This window comes from Spermophilus citellus (genome assembly GCF_964194105.1).
Source record: "Spermophilus citellus genome assembly, chromosome: 11".
Classification (NCBI taxonomy): domain Eukaryota; kingdom Metazoa; phylum Chordata; class Mammalia; order Rodentia; family Sciuridae; genus Spermophilus; species Spermophilus citellus.
This window is the reverse complement of record NC_138192.1, coordinates 125,235,123-125,255,386: the sequence shown is the minus strand read 5'-3', so window position 1 is coordinate 125,255,386 and position 20,264 is coordinate 125,235,123. Positions and strand designations below refer to the sequence as shown.

General features: G+C 43.5%; 1 protein-coding gene across 1 annotated transcript in view; it reads left to right on the top strand.

Annotated features, from left to right (window-relative positions):
* The window catches only part of COL4A4 (collagen type IV alpha 4 chain), a 135,693-nt gene extending 116,265 nt beyond the window's left edge, over nt 1–19,428 (top strand). The window contains exons 44-48 of the mRNA XM_081260757.1: nt 2,565–2,690; nt 10,738–10,854; nt 13,333–13,521; nt 14,788–15,074; nt 15,489–19,428. Coding sequence (XP_081116883.1) covers nt 2,565–2,690; nt 10,738–10,854; nt 13,333–13,521; nt 14,788–15,074; nt 15,489–15,752 — 983 coding nt within the window. The 3' untranslated portion in view covers nt 15,753–19,428. The remainder of the gene's footprint in view (nt 1–2,564; nt 2,691–10,737; nt 10,855–13,332; nt 13,522–14,787; nt 15,075–15,488) is intronic.
* The last annotated feature ends 836 nt before the right edge of the window (nt 19,429–20,264 follow it).

Sequence of the window (20,264 nt, the reverse complement as noted above, 5' to 3'; positions counted from 1 at the left end):
TAAAATCTCTTTCCACCATGTGAAAATCTTCGCATGGCCTCGTTTTGGGCTTCGAATCCCTCCAGGTCCCAGAGGTAAGCACGGCTGTGCAATTGATCATTTCTCCTCAGTCTGCTTTCTCTGTCATTTTGCTGTCTTTGTGAAATAAGCCGATCCATTGTTATGGAGGGGTGCTGTAACTCTGTCAGGGTTCAATGCTTTGCTTCCCTGTTGCAGACATAGTGACCTCGTATTAGAGCATCCTAATGTCTCTAGCCCCGTGGTGGCCAAGGCATGTCACATGTATTGTTTTCCACGGGGCACCAAGTTTGAGTGCTCCCACCCTCAAATTCCAAAGCTCATGTAAGTTCCTTTTCTGGATTTTACAATATAAATGTACAGAACATCCCTAAAATAAGTAGTGTGGACATTATTAAAAGACGGGCCCTTGCCAGCCAATGAGGTACTGTGACAAGCCTTTCCTGTCATACCCTGGAGTCTCTTTTCAAGAACCACACTTCTTTGTGTTACAAAGAAAGTATTCACTTATGACATAAAAACAAAGTGTATTTGTGTGTAAGAGAATCTGGCACTTTCAAAGAGAATACAAAGTGTTTCTCAAAAGAAATAAAGAAAAATCGTGAATGTTTGCATTTACTCTTTCCAGGCACCTGTTATAACCCCAATGAAAATCGCCCTGAATACAGATGCTATATATTATTTTTAGGGTCCTTAGAAGAGACACCTTGGTCCCTTTCTTTCAGCATCTGGTTTATTAAAAAGTAAAAAGCAGAATAAAATAATATTTAAATCTTGCTATTTTAACTGCTAATATTTAAAAATCATAGCCATACATTTAATGGGTTTTCATTTCAGTTCTCTCTCTGTGGTGATTGTATGTAGAAATTCATTAGAAGATAACATCAAAATTCTAAATCTAAAATACCAGCCAAGTCTCCATCCCCCAACCACCCATGAAAGGCCCAAGATGATTCAGGGAAAATCAGAAATGTTCCCATGCATCTTCCCCAAATCACTCATAGTGGAAAAGCCAAATTTTACACTAAAGTAGACAGATTGTGAAAATATATCTTTCCCTGTGTTGCCTGTGGCTTCATAACCATAATTTATAAAGGGTTACATTCCAAAGAGTCTGTAGAGTTCAAGTGCAATTTATACAGTACATTAAGAATTGTGCAGACCAGAGCTTGTGATGGTGGCCACATTGTGCTAGAATTTTCTTGTATCTTTTTCAGCTATTATTAAAATTATGATGCACATTTGGATGAATTTTAAGAAACTATAGCTAATCAACTGGTGTGTTATTAAGCGTTCATTTCTTAGAATTCATCACACAGATATTAAGAGTTCTTGAAGCTGTATGACATGTGGTTGACTCTTCAACTTGTTAGTGGTGTGATCATAAGTCGTTCACCAAGTTTTCTTACCTATGACATTCTAATAACAGTAGCACCACATGTTGCTATTGAGGGAATCTAGCAGCGAAGCACTTAGTGCAGGCCTGGTGCCTGAGAGTGTTCCGTAGGTGTTGGCTGCTATTTATTGCTCAATGTTATTTCTTATCCCTTGTGGGATGTTTGCAAGGCAAGTGAATGAAGTTTTAGGAGGAAAAGAAATGTCTTGAAGTTGTAAGTATAACCAAGAATTTTAAAACATCAGCTCTTTAGTGTGATGGTTCTCAAGGTAAGATTCCCAGGTCAACAACATCATTCACCTCACCTGAGAAGATGTTAGAAATGCAGATGCCAGACCCCACCTCAGACCTCCACTCAGAAACTTTGGTGAACAAATTTGCCAGATGAATCTGAGGTGCTGAAGTCAGAACTAAGCTTCATAATAGTGCTTCTCAGGCCTGGCTGACATTGGAGTCACCTGGGGTGGTTAAAAACATACAAACGCCAGGTTTCACCCTAGAACACCTGGGCAATAAGTCTAGATTAAGGGTCTTTTGAAAAGCACTCCATCTGGGTTTTTTTGTGCAGCCAAATTAAGGACATTGTGAAGGTTACATCCTGGCTTCAGAATATTTTTAGAGGTCTCCCAGCTTATTCCAAAATTCTTTCAAGGTTGAAAGTCACCGTGTTAGAGCCCTTAGCAATCCTGAAATTTAGTAAGGGACACTAGGAAAATCTACTTGACTACTAATACAGTAATGAATTAAGGACACACTAAACTGAACTTTAGGGATCCACAAGTCCCTCTTGGAATGCCATCTGTGATTAGCACCCCAGTTTTTTTTAAATCGCCCAAAGATTAGAAATCCTATAAAGATCATCAAATTATCATTGCCTCAGCCAACTTTTGTGCTCCTGCTTCCTCCGATGTCCCATTCACCAGTTATAACAAGTCAGTAACTTATGCCACAAACACTTTTCTGGAAGTTTTCTGTGAGTCCCTGCAGTGAACAAGACAAGCTCCTATCTTCACGGAATGGGCACCAGACTGTTGGAGGTTCTTGTTGACATTTCAGGATAGTGTCAGAAACCTCTTCTTAACTGGAGAATGCAGAAGGATCTTGTTCATCAACATTGAACCCATCACACAGGGGGTGATTCCAATTCCAGGTGAACCAGGGCCACCTGCAGATGTGGATGCCTGTCCCCGGATCCCAGGGCTTCCTGGAGTGCCAGGCACAAGAGGACCAGAAGGAGCTGTGGGGCTCCCAGGACAGAGAGGCCCCCCAGGACTAGGTATGAGCCTTACTTTATTTGTTATTTGCATAACATATTGCTGAAATGAAAGCCTAGGTGTTTTATTGTATAGCTTTTTTGTATGGAGCCTAAACCACTAGTAAAAGTGAAATTTTCCTTATTTATTTCCACATAGCTCTAAAGATTTAATCATGCACTACTAGATCCACATACCTCTGAGAAGTGTTTTATGTTGAGCTCCTACTTAAATCCTTTATAGTTGGCTAGTTCTGGATGCAGAGTTTGGAAACCCCTTGGCAAGACAGCATCCTAAATGTCTAGGGGATGCCCTATCAATCACCTTGAATAGCTATTGACTTGGTTTTAAGTGAAAAGCAATTGAGTCAGGCTTTGGTGGAGCAGAAACGGAGCCTTCAAGAAGGAAGAGAAGACGTGTCACTTAGAAGAAGGCTAGGGTGAAGGACGGTTGCTCTGACTTTGTGCAATGACTGCATTATTCTCTCAACCTAAGTGTACCTGGTGTGACCATTGTCAAGGCAGCAGGATCATTATGGGTATTTAAACTGAACGATTCTGTGAACAGCATTCTCCAAGTGGTTTATTTTCTTCTCACATATCCCCTCCATGATGAGTAATTTACAAAGAGATCAGGCAGTCTGAGGCTGGGCATCTAGAAGTCACTGCTTTCTTGAGACCAGTTGGCAGTGCCCATGATTCCAGAAAACCTGTGTGCAGATTATTAGAAGGCCAGTCCCTCTCTTGTTTCCCCTCTACCCAGCTGTGGTTCACAGACAAAGGAATTAGAAGTAGAACTGAGTTTTCTACCACCAGTTTTTCTTGTGATTCCTAAGCATCCAGGAAGTGCCCCCTTAACAGGAGTCTGTGTGGTTCTCAAGTGGAAGCAAAACATCTCCGGAGCCTTCCTCAAAATAACAGAGGTTTTTGTTGTTGGTATTTGCTGCATTGTTTCTGTGTTTGTGCAGAATCTCAGTGTCAGTTGTAGTGACTTTCCTTAATAGCCTGGGAACACTGGAATTGGGTTGGTGCTTACTTAAGGTCTTTTTCTCTGTCACTCAAACCAGGGTAAATCTCTGTACCCATCAGTGTAACTCACACACTCTCATTTTAAAACCCAAACATATATGTTATGCATATGTTTGCAATATCTAGGGTTCCCCCCTTCAGCAAATACTTCCAGATTCCCTCTACACTTTGTAAACTACAGTGCTATTGTGGGCAATTCAAAGATAAATAGGATGATTTCTTCCTCCAGGGTCTCCCAGCCTTATGGCAGAAATAGCCAGTGGAACATACGTCACTCAATGGCAGATTGTAATTTGTGTTTTAATGGAGTTGCAGGCCAATGGCACAGGAGAAGAGGGCACAGAGAGGTTAAATCCATGTGGGGGATTGCAGGACTATAAAACCCAGCAAAAGCTGGCATTGGAGCAGAGACATAAGACTGGGCTTTGAGGAGCCAGAATCGTCCAGCAGGAAGGAGATAGGAGCACAGTGGGGTAGGTTGGTCTATTAACCTGGGAACTAGGAATCAACTCTATTCTTGATGCTCTGAGTATGGGAATAGTAGCAACTCAACCCCACTACCAGAACTGCTGTAGCAGAATCTTTGTTTGAACAAGATCCCCAGGATATTTACATACAAGTTCAAGTTTGAGAAACCCTAGCTTTATTATATGAATGCTGTCTTTAAAAGATTCAGCTAAGAATAACGCCTTCCAAAGCGACTCAGTCTTAGTTGTAGGTCCATATTGCCTGAAGGAGCTTAAAAAGGGACTGGTGCCCAGCCTCATGTGAGACCAATAAATATGGAAGGAGGTGGGGCCTGATTGTTAGTGCTTTTAAACTTTCCACATCTGACTGTGGCTGGCAGCTGGGTTGAGACCACTTCCTTGCCTCAACATCAAAATTGAGACCCGATGGATGGTTGGATTCACCCATCATGGCAGATTTGGAAAACAATCAAAAATAGTAATTGAGAAGAACAAATATCAAATGGGTAAATTCTGTGTGCTATCACCTGATAGTGATCCTGGGCATATGCAAATTCTCTCCAAAAACTGTGAGCTCCCTAAGGAGGCTCTGCTTGCTATGTGGGCCCAGGTGTGATCACCTTTATTCTCTAATTCCTCCTGATATAGGTTAGAAGGGCTCATCTGCAGGGGCCCATCCCTGGCTTCTTATGTCCTCTCTTTATTGGTGTCCCTGACCCTTCTGGCTGGCAGTAGGGACATCCCAAGGCCACCTCTCTGCCACAGAATGTAAATACTGCTAAAACAAAACAAAAATATTGCCTAGTTCTTCCAGGCGAAGCATCACCCTCTCTCCAGGGTCTCGAGGTGTTAACTGCATTCCCCTATAGCTCAGTCCCTGGGGCTCTTTTTATCCTATTGTGCGCCTGCTCTGAAGCCATTACTGTCTTTTGAGCCCCTCTTCTTTTATACAGCTTCTGGATTCCTGTTTATGAAGGAGCCCTCTTCACCCTCAATATTTTCCGGTTCCCCTCTCCCATCTGGTCTCTCCTTGCTATCATCCTATCCAGTTACTAAGGAGATAAGTCTATCAGGAGTGTCTAAAGTGGCCCGACCCTGAGTGGCATGGTCACCTGCAGCACCTGTTGCTTGCTTTCTGTGCTTTTCTGAAGGTGATAATTTTGCAGGTGTGTGTGGCGGTTGGGGTATACCACCCTTTTGGCTGGTTGTGTAGAAATAGCTGCCACTAGAAGAAACACCTCCCCACTCCATGACATTGCTGGTTTCTTCCTGTTTTACTTCAAACCTTCTCTTTCCCTAAGCCAGTTTCATTACCAGGTGCTGGAGCTTGGACTTGCAGAGAAAACCCAAACTTTTGGTTTGCTCTTGCCTAGGTTAAGCAGGCGACAGCTGAGTATAACTTGGCAACTGATAGGGATCCTCCACCCAGAAGGTCTAATGCTTTCTCCTCACAGATGCCTTTGATCTGCAATGTTTCCTCCCAGCCCTTTCCAGAACAGCACAGTGGCTGTATGCTGAAATCATCTTGTCAGGGGCTCTGAGAATATCTGAGCTCCTTCCCAAAGAACTGATGTTCACTTTAAAGCTAGTGGAAAGGGATATGGCAGCTCATACCTGGGGAGATGAGGTTCCCTTCCCCAGGTAGGCTCTGCTTCCCTGGGTAGGATGACATCTTTTTTCTCCCTTAATCTCATGCAAAATGCAACCCAGGTGAGCTGGGATGTGGTAAAGAAAAGTGCTTGCTTAGTATGTGTGAGGCCCTAAGTTCCATCCCTAGTACCACCAGGGGAATAAATCAATGCAGTCTAGGCACCATGGGGCACTCAAATTTGTTTCTAATAGGTGCTCCAAAGGCATGATGTCAGCACATCAAATATCAGAATGTCCTCACTAAATGCAACTCAACCACCTTGTGCAGGGTGGGGAGAACAGCTGGGGACAGAAGGTAGAGGGAAGCCTCAGACAGGCTGCTGTATTAGAATGCAAGCAGTGAGGGGCACACATTCCAGATGGTTCTAGGAGGTAGTGGGCTTATGTGAGGAAGGGAAGCAAGACATCTTCATCACCTGACACCTCAGTCCCCTGCTCTGAACTCTCCAGAGCCTCCCTATTCCCTCCAGGGACAAATCCAATATCTGCCCATTACAAATGCCCCCAGCTGCCCTCTTTAGGTCCTGAAGGTGCCATGACCCACTTTCCTCTAGGCCTTTGCACATGCTGTTTCTTCTGCCCTTCCTTATGAGCTTTTCCTGTCTGAATCCAAGGCTCAAGGCTAGAGCCCTTCTCTCTGTGTCCTCTACTTACAGTCTTTAGTGTCACATTCGTGCCACCAGAGGTATATGTATTTGCTTGTTCGTTCTGTCCATCCTCCTAGGCCAGGGGCCAAAACCATTTCCTGTAAAGATCAGACAGTAGGTTTCATAGGCTTTGGAGCCAGACACCTGATGTGGTGACCTCTCACTTTGGCTGCTCTGACACACAAGCACAGACAACGTGTGAATGAATGAACATATGTCTAGTATCACCGTAGCATACTCCTGGCAGTGGGACCCACGGCCTGTGATTTTCTGACCACAGCTTTAAAGAACACAATAACTTTAAGGCAGGCTTTTTCTTACTCATTGTTGCTACCCTTCACAGCCCTGGGTCATAGGAAGTGTTAGATGAATATTTCGGGAATGAATACAGGACCCTCGGGCATAACCTACAAGGTAGAGCATCGTTTCTCAGCCTAGGGTTTCTCAAGTGTTGGCATTTGGAGCCAGATAATCCATTATCCTGTGCATTATAGGTTACTGAGCAGCATCCGGGTTTCTAACCACCTAAATGTCAGAATCAGACCCCTTCGCCACGGGTCAACCAAAAGGTAAACCAAAAATGTCTCCAGATGTTGCCAATCGCCCCCTAGTGGGCAAGGGCAGAACCACCTGATGTTGAGAACTGTAGAGAGAGGTATGTATGGTAGGGCACAGGAGATGGTAGCATTAGCCAAGGGGGTAGTTATTTGGTAAAAGGAGGAAAGAAATCCTTATTGTACACGTTTTTATAAAAAAGAAACTAAACATTTTAAACGGTACTATTTATTGCCTGTATATCTTTCCAGTCTCATTTCTGCACGTTTTTAAAAAAGAGATTATTCTATGCATATTCTTTTGCACACTGCTCTTTTTAATGTGCCATTACTTCTATGTCATTACATATTTTTCTACAATATTATCTGTAGTGGCTGCAGAATATTGCATTATTTCATTGTGCCATAATTTATTTAACTACCACATTCATGAATTATTTATTAATTGCTTTAGTGCCAGCTGCTCTGCAAGAAACAAATTAATCCAACCAGGCCCTGCCCTTTGGAGCAACAGGCTAGCAGAAAATGAAGGGATTCACTGAATTAGCGTAGCTGTGTGGAGTGTTAAGAAAGGGTAATGTGGGAATCCATAACAGTGGAACTTAACCTGGAGCCAGGGACGGAGGGTCACAAGGGATATTTAAGGCTTTGGTTCTCAAGCTTGATGGAGCATCTGAATCCCCCGAGAGCTTGTGAAAACACAGATTGCCAGGCCCCACCCTGGACTCCTGTTAGAGGGCTCTGAGATTCCTTATTCATAACAAGTTCCCAGGTGGTACTGCTGCTGCTACAGGGACCAACCTCAAGGAACTGCTGTAATTGAAGTGTTTCCATTTTTCACCATAATAAACAACTGGTAATGAATATCTTTCTGGGTAATGAATAAGCAACCCATAATCACCCATAAGCAGCCCTGATTGTAAAGGAGAACAAACTAACATTAGGAAGGAAGATTCTGGGTCTGGACTACTCGTACTGTGCCACATAAGCTCTCGGTGATGCAGTTTCTGCATCTGTTGAAAGGGCTGGCGGTGTGATTTATATGAGTAAATATCAGAGAAAGCACTGAGAACTGACCGGATAAACAGAACATCTTCTTGCTATTGTTAGTGTCAATGTTGTTTCCTTAAGATAAATTCCGGGTAGAATTTCTGGCTTAAAGATTAGGCAGAAATATGAAAAAGATAATAATAACAACAACAACAACAAAAAGAAGAGGCAGAGATATGGGATTTTCAGAATATACTACCACTTTTATTACCAGAAAGAGTTTAGCTTTAAATTTTAATTTATAATTGGGAACAGTCATTCTCAAAATGTGGTCCCTGGAAAGAGCAACGAGTGGGAACTTGGAAATGTAGATTCCAAGCCCCACCCCAGCCCTGTTGAGGCAAAGTGGGAGGACCACTGTTTGAGAACTTCTTTGGGCTTCTGTTCACAGAACCATCTCGGGGGATTCAGATGCTCCATTAGGATGTTTCTCAGAGGGGGTGGCAGGGAAAGGTCGGAGGCCAGGGACTGGACTACAGGTAATTGCAATTAGGGCCTGGTCTGGGGCAAAAGAGGCTCAGGGATGGGCCTTTCAGAGACAGGACAGAGAAGGAAACTCTGTGGGAATATCTGATTTCTGCTGGCTTGCCAAAACCAAATCAACCCTCCTTCAGCCTCCATGCATCCTTTCCTTGACAGGGATGGTGATTTAAGGCACAGGATTTGGGTTTCTATCTTTTCTTAATCCATCAATTTGATGGGCTGAGGCCCAAGTCAATGGGCAAAACTGGTTTCTTAAATGGGGGGGATCTCAGTGAACTGCAGATTGATTGGCATCCTCAGCTTTGTCATCCTCACATCATTATGGGAGAGCAGAGGAAGGATGCAAGATGCAAAGCCACTGAAGAGAGCCCCCTTGGACTTAAAGGTTAGTTTTAAGGTACATTTTAAGGTTTTCTTGGGCCACCATTACAAAATGCCACAGGTGGAGTAGCTGAAACAACAGAGAATTTTACCACAGCCCTGGCGGCTGCAAGTCCAACTTCAAGGTGTTGGTGGGTTTGGTTTCTGCTGAGGCCTCTCTCCTTGGCTTGCAGATGGTGATCTTCCAGGTTCTCACATGGCCTTTGCTCTGTGCATTCCAGGTACATACATCCCCAGTGTCCCTTTGTATGTCCAAGTTTCCTCTTCTTGGAAAGACAGAGTCAGATTGGATTATGCCCCACCCGAACAGCCTGATTTTAACTTAATCAATTCTTCCAAGGCCCTGTTCCTTAGTCATTTATTCTAAGACACTGGGAGTTAGGTCTTCAACATATCAATTTAAGAGGAGAGCAACACGAATCTGTCCCTAATAAGTTAATTTGTGGAACAGAGAGAAAACAAACAAACAAAATAACAACAACAACAACAACAACAAACAAGAAGAGGGCTTGTAATTCAGGCAGCTAGAGCAGTAACTTTCCCAAAGACAATGACCACGTCTGCCACTCTGACCAAATGGAGACTTGGCCAATTAATTGATGTCTGGACAAAAGAAGTAATCAGGCACTTAACCCCTCCAGGAGCATGGTTGCTGCAATAGTCTCCAAGTTTTCATCCTCTAAGAATGTCCCTAGACCCTGGGGGGGCTAGGGTCGCAGCAACCTTTACACCTGGCCTCCTGGGGCCAGGTTTGCTGCTCACCATACCTGATGGACTCCATGGCCTGAGCCTTCTCCCTACTTGTTGCAAGCCAGCCATGGGCTGTGTGTGTGAGCTATGAACATTTGAGCACATGAGGGGACCGGACAGATGTTGCTGCTTTGACTGGACTGTGTGACGTGCCCTTTTCACTTGCTCTGTCTTTGATCCCACAGGGCACCTGAGATGGGTGTGGCCTTTCAAGATGTCAGTCAATCTGCTGGCCACAGGACATCACCAAGCAACCCCCTGAAACCTAATCCCTTGCCTTATTTGGGTTGAACTTTCTCGAATGTCTTTTTCCTCAATAAATAGGTTGGCTTCAAGCGTTGTCTCTCTCTCTTTCTAACGGATCCCTAAGGTCCAGAGCCAACCCTGATTCCTGCAAGCAAAAGGTCTTTCTGTGTGTTGCATGCTTCTTTCGCCGTTTTCTTAGTTATTGTTGCAGCCAGCTTTTGTGAACCCAGCTCAGGTCACCAGCCTGGCTAGCTGGTTTTACCTATTGGCATAAGAGCATACCTTGTTCTACGATGCTGGGAAGAGTGACTTGGATAACCCACGTGAAGGGATTAGCCCGATAACCTCGCCCAGTGTAAACACTCAATTGAAAAGCTGTTTTAAAAATTGCTGGCTCCAAATTTAACTTAACCCTCAACTGAATCCTATTAAATTTCACTCATTCCTTCATTGAGGCTTTAAAAAATTCATTCCAAAGGATAATATGTAATTATAAAAGCCATACATGTTTAAGTTTTTTTCTAAAGGAAAAATACAATAATATTGAAGAAAATGGGAAAAGCTCTTTCTCAATGGCTCCTAGTCTCCTGCTTTGAGTCAGGCCCAGTCCTTTACAGGCTCATCTACTTAATGAAGAGACTCCTTTGTCCCAGCTGCAGAGTGGAGATGGCATAATTGTAGCTTCATAGCCAAGAAGAATAGATGAACTGGCGCAGCACAGTCAAGAAGGAAGCCCTGGGCTGGCACCTGCGTGCATGTGGCAATGGCCCCAGGAGCCTTGCTATTCTTACCACTGTCATGAATTTGTCCACAGGGTGCAAAGGAGAACCTGGACTGGATGGCAGGAGGGGCAATGATGGTGTCCCTGGACCTCCTGGACCTCCTGGACACAAAGGTGATGCTGGAGAGGTTGGTTGCCCTGGAGCCCCAGGTAAGGGTTTCTGTTTCTCCTCTTTTCTCTGATGCTGGGGATCTAAGATGCTCTGTCTTCTCAGGCAGCTTTGCAAACAGGATGTTCTTAGAAGTATTTGCCTTAGAAGCCAGCTCAGCAGGTACTAGGGAGACATGAGAAGCGGGTGGCTGTGTCTCCCATATTCAAATGGATGTAAAACCATCCAACAGATCTAGTTCATAAATCCTGTCAGCATTCTCCCAGACTGCTCTGCATCATCATGAATGGCTCAGCTATTGCAGCTGTTCAGTGTTCAAGGCCCTGAAGGGCCCATCAGCCTGGTTTACTATGGGATTGCCCTTGAGAGACTGCTGAGGATCTTGGGCACAGTGAGTGTTTCCAACCTGTGTCACTGGCTGTATGGCTTGGCTTGTGGTTTTTTTGAGTTTACTTCTTATCCATGTGTGTATGTATATAGGTAGGTAGGTGGGTAGGTACTGGAAATGGAACCAAGGGGCATTTTACCTCTGAGCTACATCCCCAGTCTTATTTTTTGAGACAGAGTCTTGCTAAGTTGCCCAGGCTGGCCTCAAACTTGTGATTCTCCTCTCCCAGCCTCCCAAGTTGGTGGGATTATAGGCGGACACCCTGGCATCTGGAACTTATTGAAATAGCTACTGATATATATATATATATATATATATATATATATATATATATATATATATATATATATATAACAGAGCTCTTAAGGAAAAAACTGGGGGAGTAGGTAAGAGGGGAGATATGACTCTTCAGAATATAGGGGATGGGTGTGTAGCTCAGTGGTAGAGCACTTGCCTAGCATATGTAAGACCCTGGGTTCCATCCTCAGCACATCAGAAGGAAAAAAAATAGAGAGGGAAAAAAAAAAAAAAAACAGGTAGCATTTCAGGCATGAGGACCCAAATACTTAAGACACAATCTTATCTTTGGAGAACATCTGTCAAGGGAAGTCCACACCTGGTTGGTAATGAGCAGTAATGAGCCAGGAGGGTTGGGTGGACAGTGCCTGCAGCAGAGTGGAGCTTGGTTCTAGAAGATGCGGCTTTGGCCAGTTGTTCCCTATACAGATGCACATCCAACATGCTTTTCTTTCAAGTATGAAATTTTGAATTGTGAAATCTTTACAGGTCAAACAAAACACATGAGCAGACCTGATTCAGTCCACAAGCAGCCACTTAGTAATCTCTGATTTACAGTGTAGATGGGGAGAGCCTGTCAGTCTTGCAGGAACAAGTTGATTAAAGCAAAAACAAAACACCTTTCATTTCAAAGTCTAACTTCACCTTTTGTTCTTGGCAATTAGAAAGAGCCAGTTGGCCTGGTCACAGGTCAGCTCCTTTGGGGTGTCAGAGGGGACAGACCTTGCTTGCTTTTCAAGAGTGCTTATTTCCCATCTGCCAACAAGAATTCTAAAACTAGCCCTTCCTTCCACCTCACTCCCTTATAAAAGAAGAGAACTTTGCAAGTTCAAGACCAGCCTGGGGAAAAAAAAAGGTGTGGGGGTTAGCTCAGCGGTATGGCAGGCACCCTGTGGCTCAACCCCCAGCAGAGAGAGAGAGAGAGAGAGAGAGAGAGAGAGAGAGAGAGAGAGAGAGATGGATGTGTGTGGATCCCAAGCCCCCTCCTCAGAGTGGAACCTATAATGTTTTGGTGTTTTGGAGCCAGAGAGGCCTGGCACTTGTATGAAGACCAACTTTGAGGAGGCCTGCCCCCAGCCAGGTCTGAGAAGGCAGGGAGACCACACTTAAATGTTCTTCTTCTTGCCAGCACTTACTACTTCCTAAGGTGCTTTACAACTTCCCATTTTGTTATGCTTATTGTCATTTCTTTTCCTCAAGTGGCATGAAGCTCAGGGAGGGCAGGGATTGCCCTGTTTTCTCTTTTTATGCGAATGTAGCTCAAGCACCTAGAAGTTGCTGGTACCAAATACAATCATCCCTGAGGATTCACGAGCTGGGGTTAGTTCCAGGACTCACTGCAGATGCCAACATCCAAGGCTGCTTTCCTCGGGCATACTATTTGTACATGACCTATGCACATCCTCTTGTATACTTTAAATCATTTCTAAACTTCTTTTAATATCTTATACCATGTAGGCGCTATGTAAGTAGCTGTTATTCTTTGCTGTTTAGGGAATAAGGACAGGGGAAAAAGTCTGCATGTTAAGTACAGGTGCAATTTTTTGTTTGGAGTATTTTCAATCTCTGGTTGGCAGAACCCATGACTGCGGCACCTGCAGATGCAGAAAGAAGATGGCACTTGCTGGAGGAGTCGTGTTTGTGCCTATTGTGGCACTTGCTGGAGGAGTTGTGTTTGTGTATACTGCAGTTGTGTGAGGGGGATACTCCTGGAAGTGGCCTGTGTCCTGCTTCCTTCCCTCTTCTGAGTGCTCAGTACAGCACTGGAATAGAGGTTCTTGGAAATGTTTGTTGAACAGAACCCCCTAAGCTTTTCTTTTCTTTCCTGCTCCAGGCCCTCCTGGTTCCCCTGGTGATCCTGGGCACAGAGGAGTTGGCCCTGGATACCTCAGTGGCTTCCTCCTAGTACTCCACAGTCAGACAGCTCAAGAACCCTCCTGCCCTGTGGGCATGCCCCAGCTCTGGACCGGGTATAGTCTGTTATACCTGGAAGGCCAAGAGAAAGCTCACAATCAAGACCTTGGTAAGGATATATCACAAGATTCCCTTGACATTGGAGAATAATACCTCAGGGTTAATATTACAGATTCATCAATGTTCATCTTTTATGAGATTATTATTACTTCAAAAACTACTATGCTAATTGCCAACTATCTTTTGAGGTATCAAAGAAACTTATTCTGTTTATAGTTATTATTATCTGGCCACCTATTATTCATTACAAAAAATAAGATAAAATAAACAATTTTTCCACAGTAAGGTAAATACAACTCTGTCATAAAAGGCAGTTTTTACTCCCAAATGTGAACTATTTAATCAGGACCTGGGGAGTTCCTGGATTTCATACATGTACAGTGGCACATGGCCACGCCTGGTGGTTATACTTCATAGCACCTGCCAGCACCAATTTGTTGTTAAACTGCAGGACTTGCAGGCAAGGGTTTAGGTACTGGGTTCTGACAAACACTGTCTTTCCAAGATAGCAGTGGTTGAGGGGCAGTGGGAATTGATGCACCAAGGGGACTGTGACCCCAATGTTAGAAAGAGAGTTACAGGCACAAGCCTAGGGTGACAGCTGCTCATACATCCATCTGCCTTTCTCCTTGGGTTCAGCTGTGACCTTTCCCATCACAGTTCCCTTGAGCATGGGACAGGAGGAAGAAGGAACATTTTACTCTTGAATCTGCTGCCTTCTCTTCTCCTCCCCATCTGCCCTGGTCTGGCCAGATCACCCATCCCACAGCCCCTTTGCCTCTGGCCTTCAGACCCCCCTGAGATGAGCAGACACCCAGATACTCTCTCCCCCACCCATGGTTGGCCTTCTTCACTGCTGCACCTTCTTCTTCCAATAGTCACCTCCATCTCCAACCCTGACACACACACACACACACACACACACACACACACACATATATATATATATATATATATATATATATATATATATAAATTTCAAGTCCCAGCTTCAAATAACTCCTCCAGTTGTCACTCCCAGAGCCCCAGGTACCCCTCCTTCATAGGGTTGTCAGGCTGAATTTTCATTGTCTGCCTGCCTGTCTGCTCCGCCTGGGTCCTGAGCTTCACTTAGACAGATGATCCTAAGCACCTCCAGCACCTGCCCATTGCTGGGCTCACGGGGGAGGGAAGAGCAGATGAGGACTGGCCCACGCGGTCTCACCACCACCGAGCAGGCTGTGACCTGAGCCTCCACAGACCTGAGCAGGTGTCTGCGCATGCCCTGTGTGGAAAGCACAGGCGGCTCACACTGGTGTCTCTCCTTTGCTCGGAGGTCTGGCGGGGTCTTGCCTTCCGATGTTTAGCACCCTGCCCTTTGCCTACTGCAACATCCACCAAGTGTGCCACTATGCCCGGAGGAATGACAAGTCCTACTGGCTAGCCAGCGCAGCGCCCCTCCCCATGATGCCCCTTGCAGAGGAGGACATCCGCCCGTACATCAGCCGCTGTGCCGTGTGCGAGGCCCCCGCACAGGCGGTGGCGGTGCACAGCCAGGACCAGACCATCCCCCCGTGTCCACGGGCCTGGAGGAGCCTCTGGATCGGGTACTCCTTCCTGATGGTGAGTGCCCTGCCCTGGGGTCTTGTCACACCTGCTGTGTTCTAGCACCTTCTCTGGCCCTTTCTGTCTGGGTTGGACAGTAATTTTGCTCACTCTGTGCAGACAGCAGTAGGACATGAGGTCATGAACGCCATTACAAACCACAGTAGATTGAGATACAGGGCCACTATTATTTTTTTATTGTCAATTTTTTTATCACTTTGGTAGAATTTAGAAAATGGATTTGCTTTAGCTATTGGCAAAATTGGCTCTGCTGTGTGCTTCCTACTACTTCCCAGCGGGTTGTACTTTGTTCTTTATGGAATGATTTACAGAAAAATGTTAACAGCGGGCCCAGACCTGGGCATGGCCCCGAAGTGGGTATGGGCTGTGGGCATGTATCTGAGCCCTAATTCTCTCTTGTTGCCTGTGTAGCACACAGGAGCTGGGGACCAAGGAGGAGGGCAGGCCCTTATGTCGCCTGGCAGCTGCCTGGAAGATTTCAGAGCGGCACCGTTCCTTGAATGCCAGGGCCGGCAGGGAACTTGCCACTTTTTCGCAAATGAGTACAGCTTCTGGCTGACGTCGGTGAAACCAGACATGCAGTTTTCCTCCGCCCCCTCACCAGACACCTTGAAAGACGGCCAGGCCCAGCGCCAGAAAATCAGCAGGTGCCAGGTCTGTGTGAAGTATAGCTAAAGGCGGAACTCATCAGCGTGTGCCAAGAGACACTTCGGAGGGAGCTCAGGCTTCCCAGGCTGTGCTAAGAGATTCACTGGTGCTCATTCTGGACCCCACTTCATTTTCAGCTGTTCCCTGTCTCAAGGTGGTCATTCCCATAGTCCTCCAGGTCCTCCTCCCTCCTTCCTTACCGGTTAAGCAAAGGTTACATGGTGGATTTGTTTTTACCCACTAATCTAGATGAAGCCCACATATTCTTACTTTGTTGGGGATGGTGGAGTATAGGCTTTATTTGAAAATATGTGAATCCCCTAAAAGGTGAGTGGATGGTAAAAGAAAGATTACAAATTATGCTACCGAAAATTTCATTCATTGGTTAACAGCATCTCAAACAAATGAAGTCAATTACTCTATAATATAGTGGCTTTTGGATGGATTTTACAGGAAAAAAAAAATAGGGCAACAAATGAAACCAGAAAGTAGAGATTTTCAACATTTCAAAAATTATTTCCTCTGTAATCTATTTTTTCCACGCACTTTAAATAATCATAAAACCATGACCCAAAGAGATTTAAAAAAAAGAAAGAAAGAAAAAGAAAAAAAATAATCCACACTGCCAGCATTAACAGTTCATTTCAAAGCAGAATGAATCACTGTGCCAGGAAGGCCCACAGTCGCTGTATTCTAGAGCTGCGACATTAGCATAAACACATCACAGATGAATATAAAAACATTATGTTCTCTTCTGCATTTTTCAGAGAATGGAAATGCCTACTTTGGCAACCCTTTTGAAAAGTAGCAATTATGGAAAAAAATATATTCAATAAGGGATTAGGAGCCTAAAAGCTATTAATGAATATTAAAGTAGTGATTCACAAAAATTGACTCTCCATTGCAGTGAGCTCCCAAACAGACTGCTTTTCCCCAGTCGGGGTCCTCAGTGCTAATGGGACTGAAGCCACATGGGGCTTACTCAGGCAGGCACAGGGTTTCTATAAAGCATCCCTCTCCCGCCCCAGGAAAACCTGCAGAGCTTCCTTACAGCTCACAATGGACACTTTCTCTCCACATACATAATGCCAGCTCACTTGGGGACATGACAGGGCTATCATTATGCACTTGGGAGTAAATTAAGGGCCGACTTAATTAAGCTTAGGTAAGAAAATTCATTTAAGGGTCACCCCCCCCCCCCAGGAAGGTATGGACAGTCTTTAAAATAAACAAAGACAATCTACAACTTGAATTTTATATTCCTGTGATTCGTGTTTACAGGAACATCCCAGTTTGCCAATTTTAAAAACATACCTTTTATGAGTATTGTACCGAGGCAGTCATTTGACATTTGGCATCAGTAATTTTTATAAAAGTTTAGAAGCTATGTCACTTTCAAATAGGAAAAGGTCTGTTTTCTATTTTGCCAGGAATCTGGTGGTCTAATCCTACAAAACAGAAGAGTTGTTAGAAAAGATTTTCAGAAAACTGATCTTCCTCACATAAAGAAAGTGTCGTTTAGGAGAAAACTGAAGGAACTTTTCATGAAAGTAACATCCATATTAGTGCTTACTTTCAGTGTGCTTAAAAATAATTGAGAGAAAACTCAATTAAAATTTTGTTTATAACAAATGTTTTCCTTGCCAAACTTTGGTTAGTAATGAGTTCTTCTCTGTAGAATAGATTTTAAATGTGTTTTCTATGGGCTGCCTGTGGGAGGGCAATCTATTTTAAGGGTACATTCTGCTAAAAAGATAAATGTATATTTTAAGATGAAATTTTTTATTGATGTAGCAAAACATTCCTAGTTAATTTGCCCCCCTTTTAACCATGCTATGCATGTTAAATATGTCTGGGTAGCTCAAATTTAAGCCTATTAGAGGTAAGGGTGAAAAATGGAACATCAGAATTGTATCTTGTTTGCTAAATTATTTTAAATCCTTTAACTCTGGTATTAGAATATTATCTTAGCAAACTTTAAAACATGTAAAACAAACAAACAATACAACAAACACTAGGCTGCATTAAGTGGACTTTCCTCCAGTGTGTCTGGGACAGTGAGTATAAGGTAGTTCAGAATACTGATATCACAGGAGTCCTCTCTAAATATAGCCCAAATGCTGCCCTCCTGGCTTTGAAGAAGTATTTTAAATGGTCAAATTGGCAGAATAGGAAAAATAACTTATTTATTTTAAGCCATTATTTTTTTCACCTGGTTATATATCAATGTGCTTTAAATTACCCTTTCTCTTGAAGGCCATGAATTTGTTCTAATCCATCACTGGTAAATGATCCTTATCAAAATCTCTCTCCCCCTAACTGGTTGGACTGTACCTTGATTGCCTAGTGGGAAGTGCTCTGAGGCTCATGCTGGAGGACTAGGATGCTTCTTCCCTCTGGATCCTTATTCTGGGAAGGACACCAGGTGGTCCTCCATGCTGCATGTGGCGGGTTCCTTCTGCTTTCCAACTCCCCAGGCTGCACCTGAGTCATCTTCCCCTGGATTGCTGCCTCCTCTCCAGCCTCTTTGTACCTAACGAGACTCTCCAACTACCCTCTTGCAGTAGACCTCTTCCGACCAGTTCCTCCAGTTTCAAATCTCAGTTGCCATCTAAGTTCCATCCAAACTTGGTTTTGTTATCTTTTGGCTTAAAATCCTTCAATGACTGCATTGCCCAAGTCCAAATGACTTCACAATGGGTGAGAGGTCCAGCATAAACTGTCCATGGTTTACACCTGGGACTGTCTCTTGCCACCATGAATTGCACACTGTTCTGCAAACTCTCACAGTACCTCTGTGCCTTTGGTTCCTTCTCTTCCACCAGCCATATCTTCCCTCTGGTCTACTGACTTGGCAGATGCCTACATATCTTTCAAGACTAAATTAGGGGCATGCATGTGAATTCCCTCAAGGAGATTTGGACTCTCTTCAGCTGCCACCAATACAATTAGTGGGGCTGGCCTCTTTCTGTTTCCCCAGTACTTCTCTAAGGTCTCAGCACATGTCCTTCATTCCCTAACTAAAATCTAAGCCTCCGGAGGGCAGGGACCACACTTCATTTGTCCAGTGCTAGCAGAACTGAGCATACTGTTGCCAACACTTTTATTCAATGATAATTCTACAAGCCTCATTAGGCATTAGATGTTCAGGTCTGCATATAAGGTCCTCAGTGGTAAAATGGTAAATAAGCAATTTCTTACTTCAAAATATCAGAATGTTCAACATTCTGCACACCCACAATCTCCTATTACAACTCCTGCAGAAAGACAATTAAGCTTTAGTCATCACTTTTCCCCTCAAAAATAATTTTTTAATATAAAATGAAATTTCAGAAATGATGAGATTTAAAAGACTTGGCTTAGAGAAGACCCTTCATTGTACTGTGCCATGACAGTTCATACTGTAACCACTATTCCCTCTTGATTTAAGAGCTTCCTAGCAAAAGTATGCCTCTACAAAATTTGTGTGTATGTAATGGTGCTTAGAAAAATAGCCAGTGGAATGGTCCATGAAACTTAAGATTTTTATCAAAGATTTTATTTGGAGCCTATTGTAGATTAGCAAACCATCTGTGTTCCAGGAAATTATATTAGATTTGTGTTTTATCAGCTCACTGCAATAATTTGACAATTGTAACTTTTACTTGGTTCAGCTACAAGAATGGTGGGAAAATGACTTTAGAGTCGGCTGTACGCAGATCTTGATCCAGCTCCATCTCTATCCAGCTGGTTCACCTGGGCCAGTTCCACAACTCCCTCAACCTCACTTCCCTCATTTATCTAATAGGATGATAGGACATAATACCTACTCTTGTGTTGAAAGTTAAAGTTAGATTATCTCTCTCACAAATAGCTATCATCATGCATTGATTATGGCCACATCTTTTATTTAATTATTCAATGTGAAAAATATTCCTTGGGTTTTTTTTTTTAACACACAATAGAGAGCTATGATTCTCAAAAGGCATATAAATTTCTGATTAGAATTATTATACCTGGTCAATTCTTAATGTTTTGGGGAATGCTATTTTATTTATATCCTCAAAATTACTGTACCAAACACACACACAATCATAATTTCCTGCAGGGACATTACTGGTAAGTTCTGTGGGGAACAAACAATTGACGTTAAAGATCAGTACTGTGTAATTGTCACTGTTATTATCTGCCAGAAACTCTGCATAATGCATTTTAAACCACCAAGGCTGGCTCCCACATTTGTGTGAAATGCTTGAATTTTATGGTGCTTAAATATTTAAAGATTTATGGAAAAAAATGTGAAACATGGCCAATAAATTGCATTCCTCTCTCTAACCTAGAGTTGTAAAGCTACAAGTAACTTGAACAAGTAATTTCTGCAAGATGCCTGGCTTGCCATTAACACTTAAGTCTTTGCTGTATTACCACTTATATACAATATGGTTCCTTATACATAAAGTTCTGTAGTGGCTTCCCTAAATAATTGTGTTTCATTTGAATTAATTTTCTTTCTAGCCAAAGTGGGTTTACTTTGTTTAACCTACTTCATAATGGGTCCCA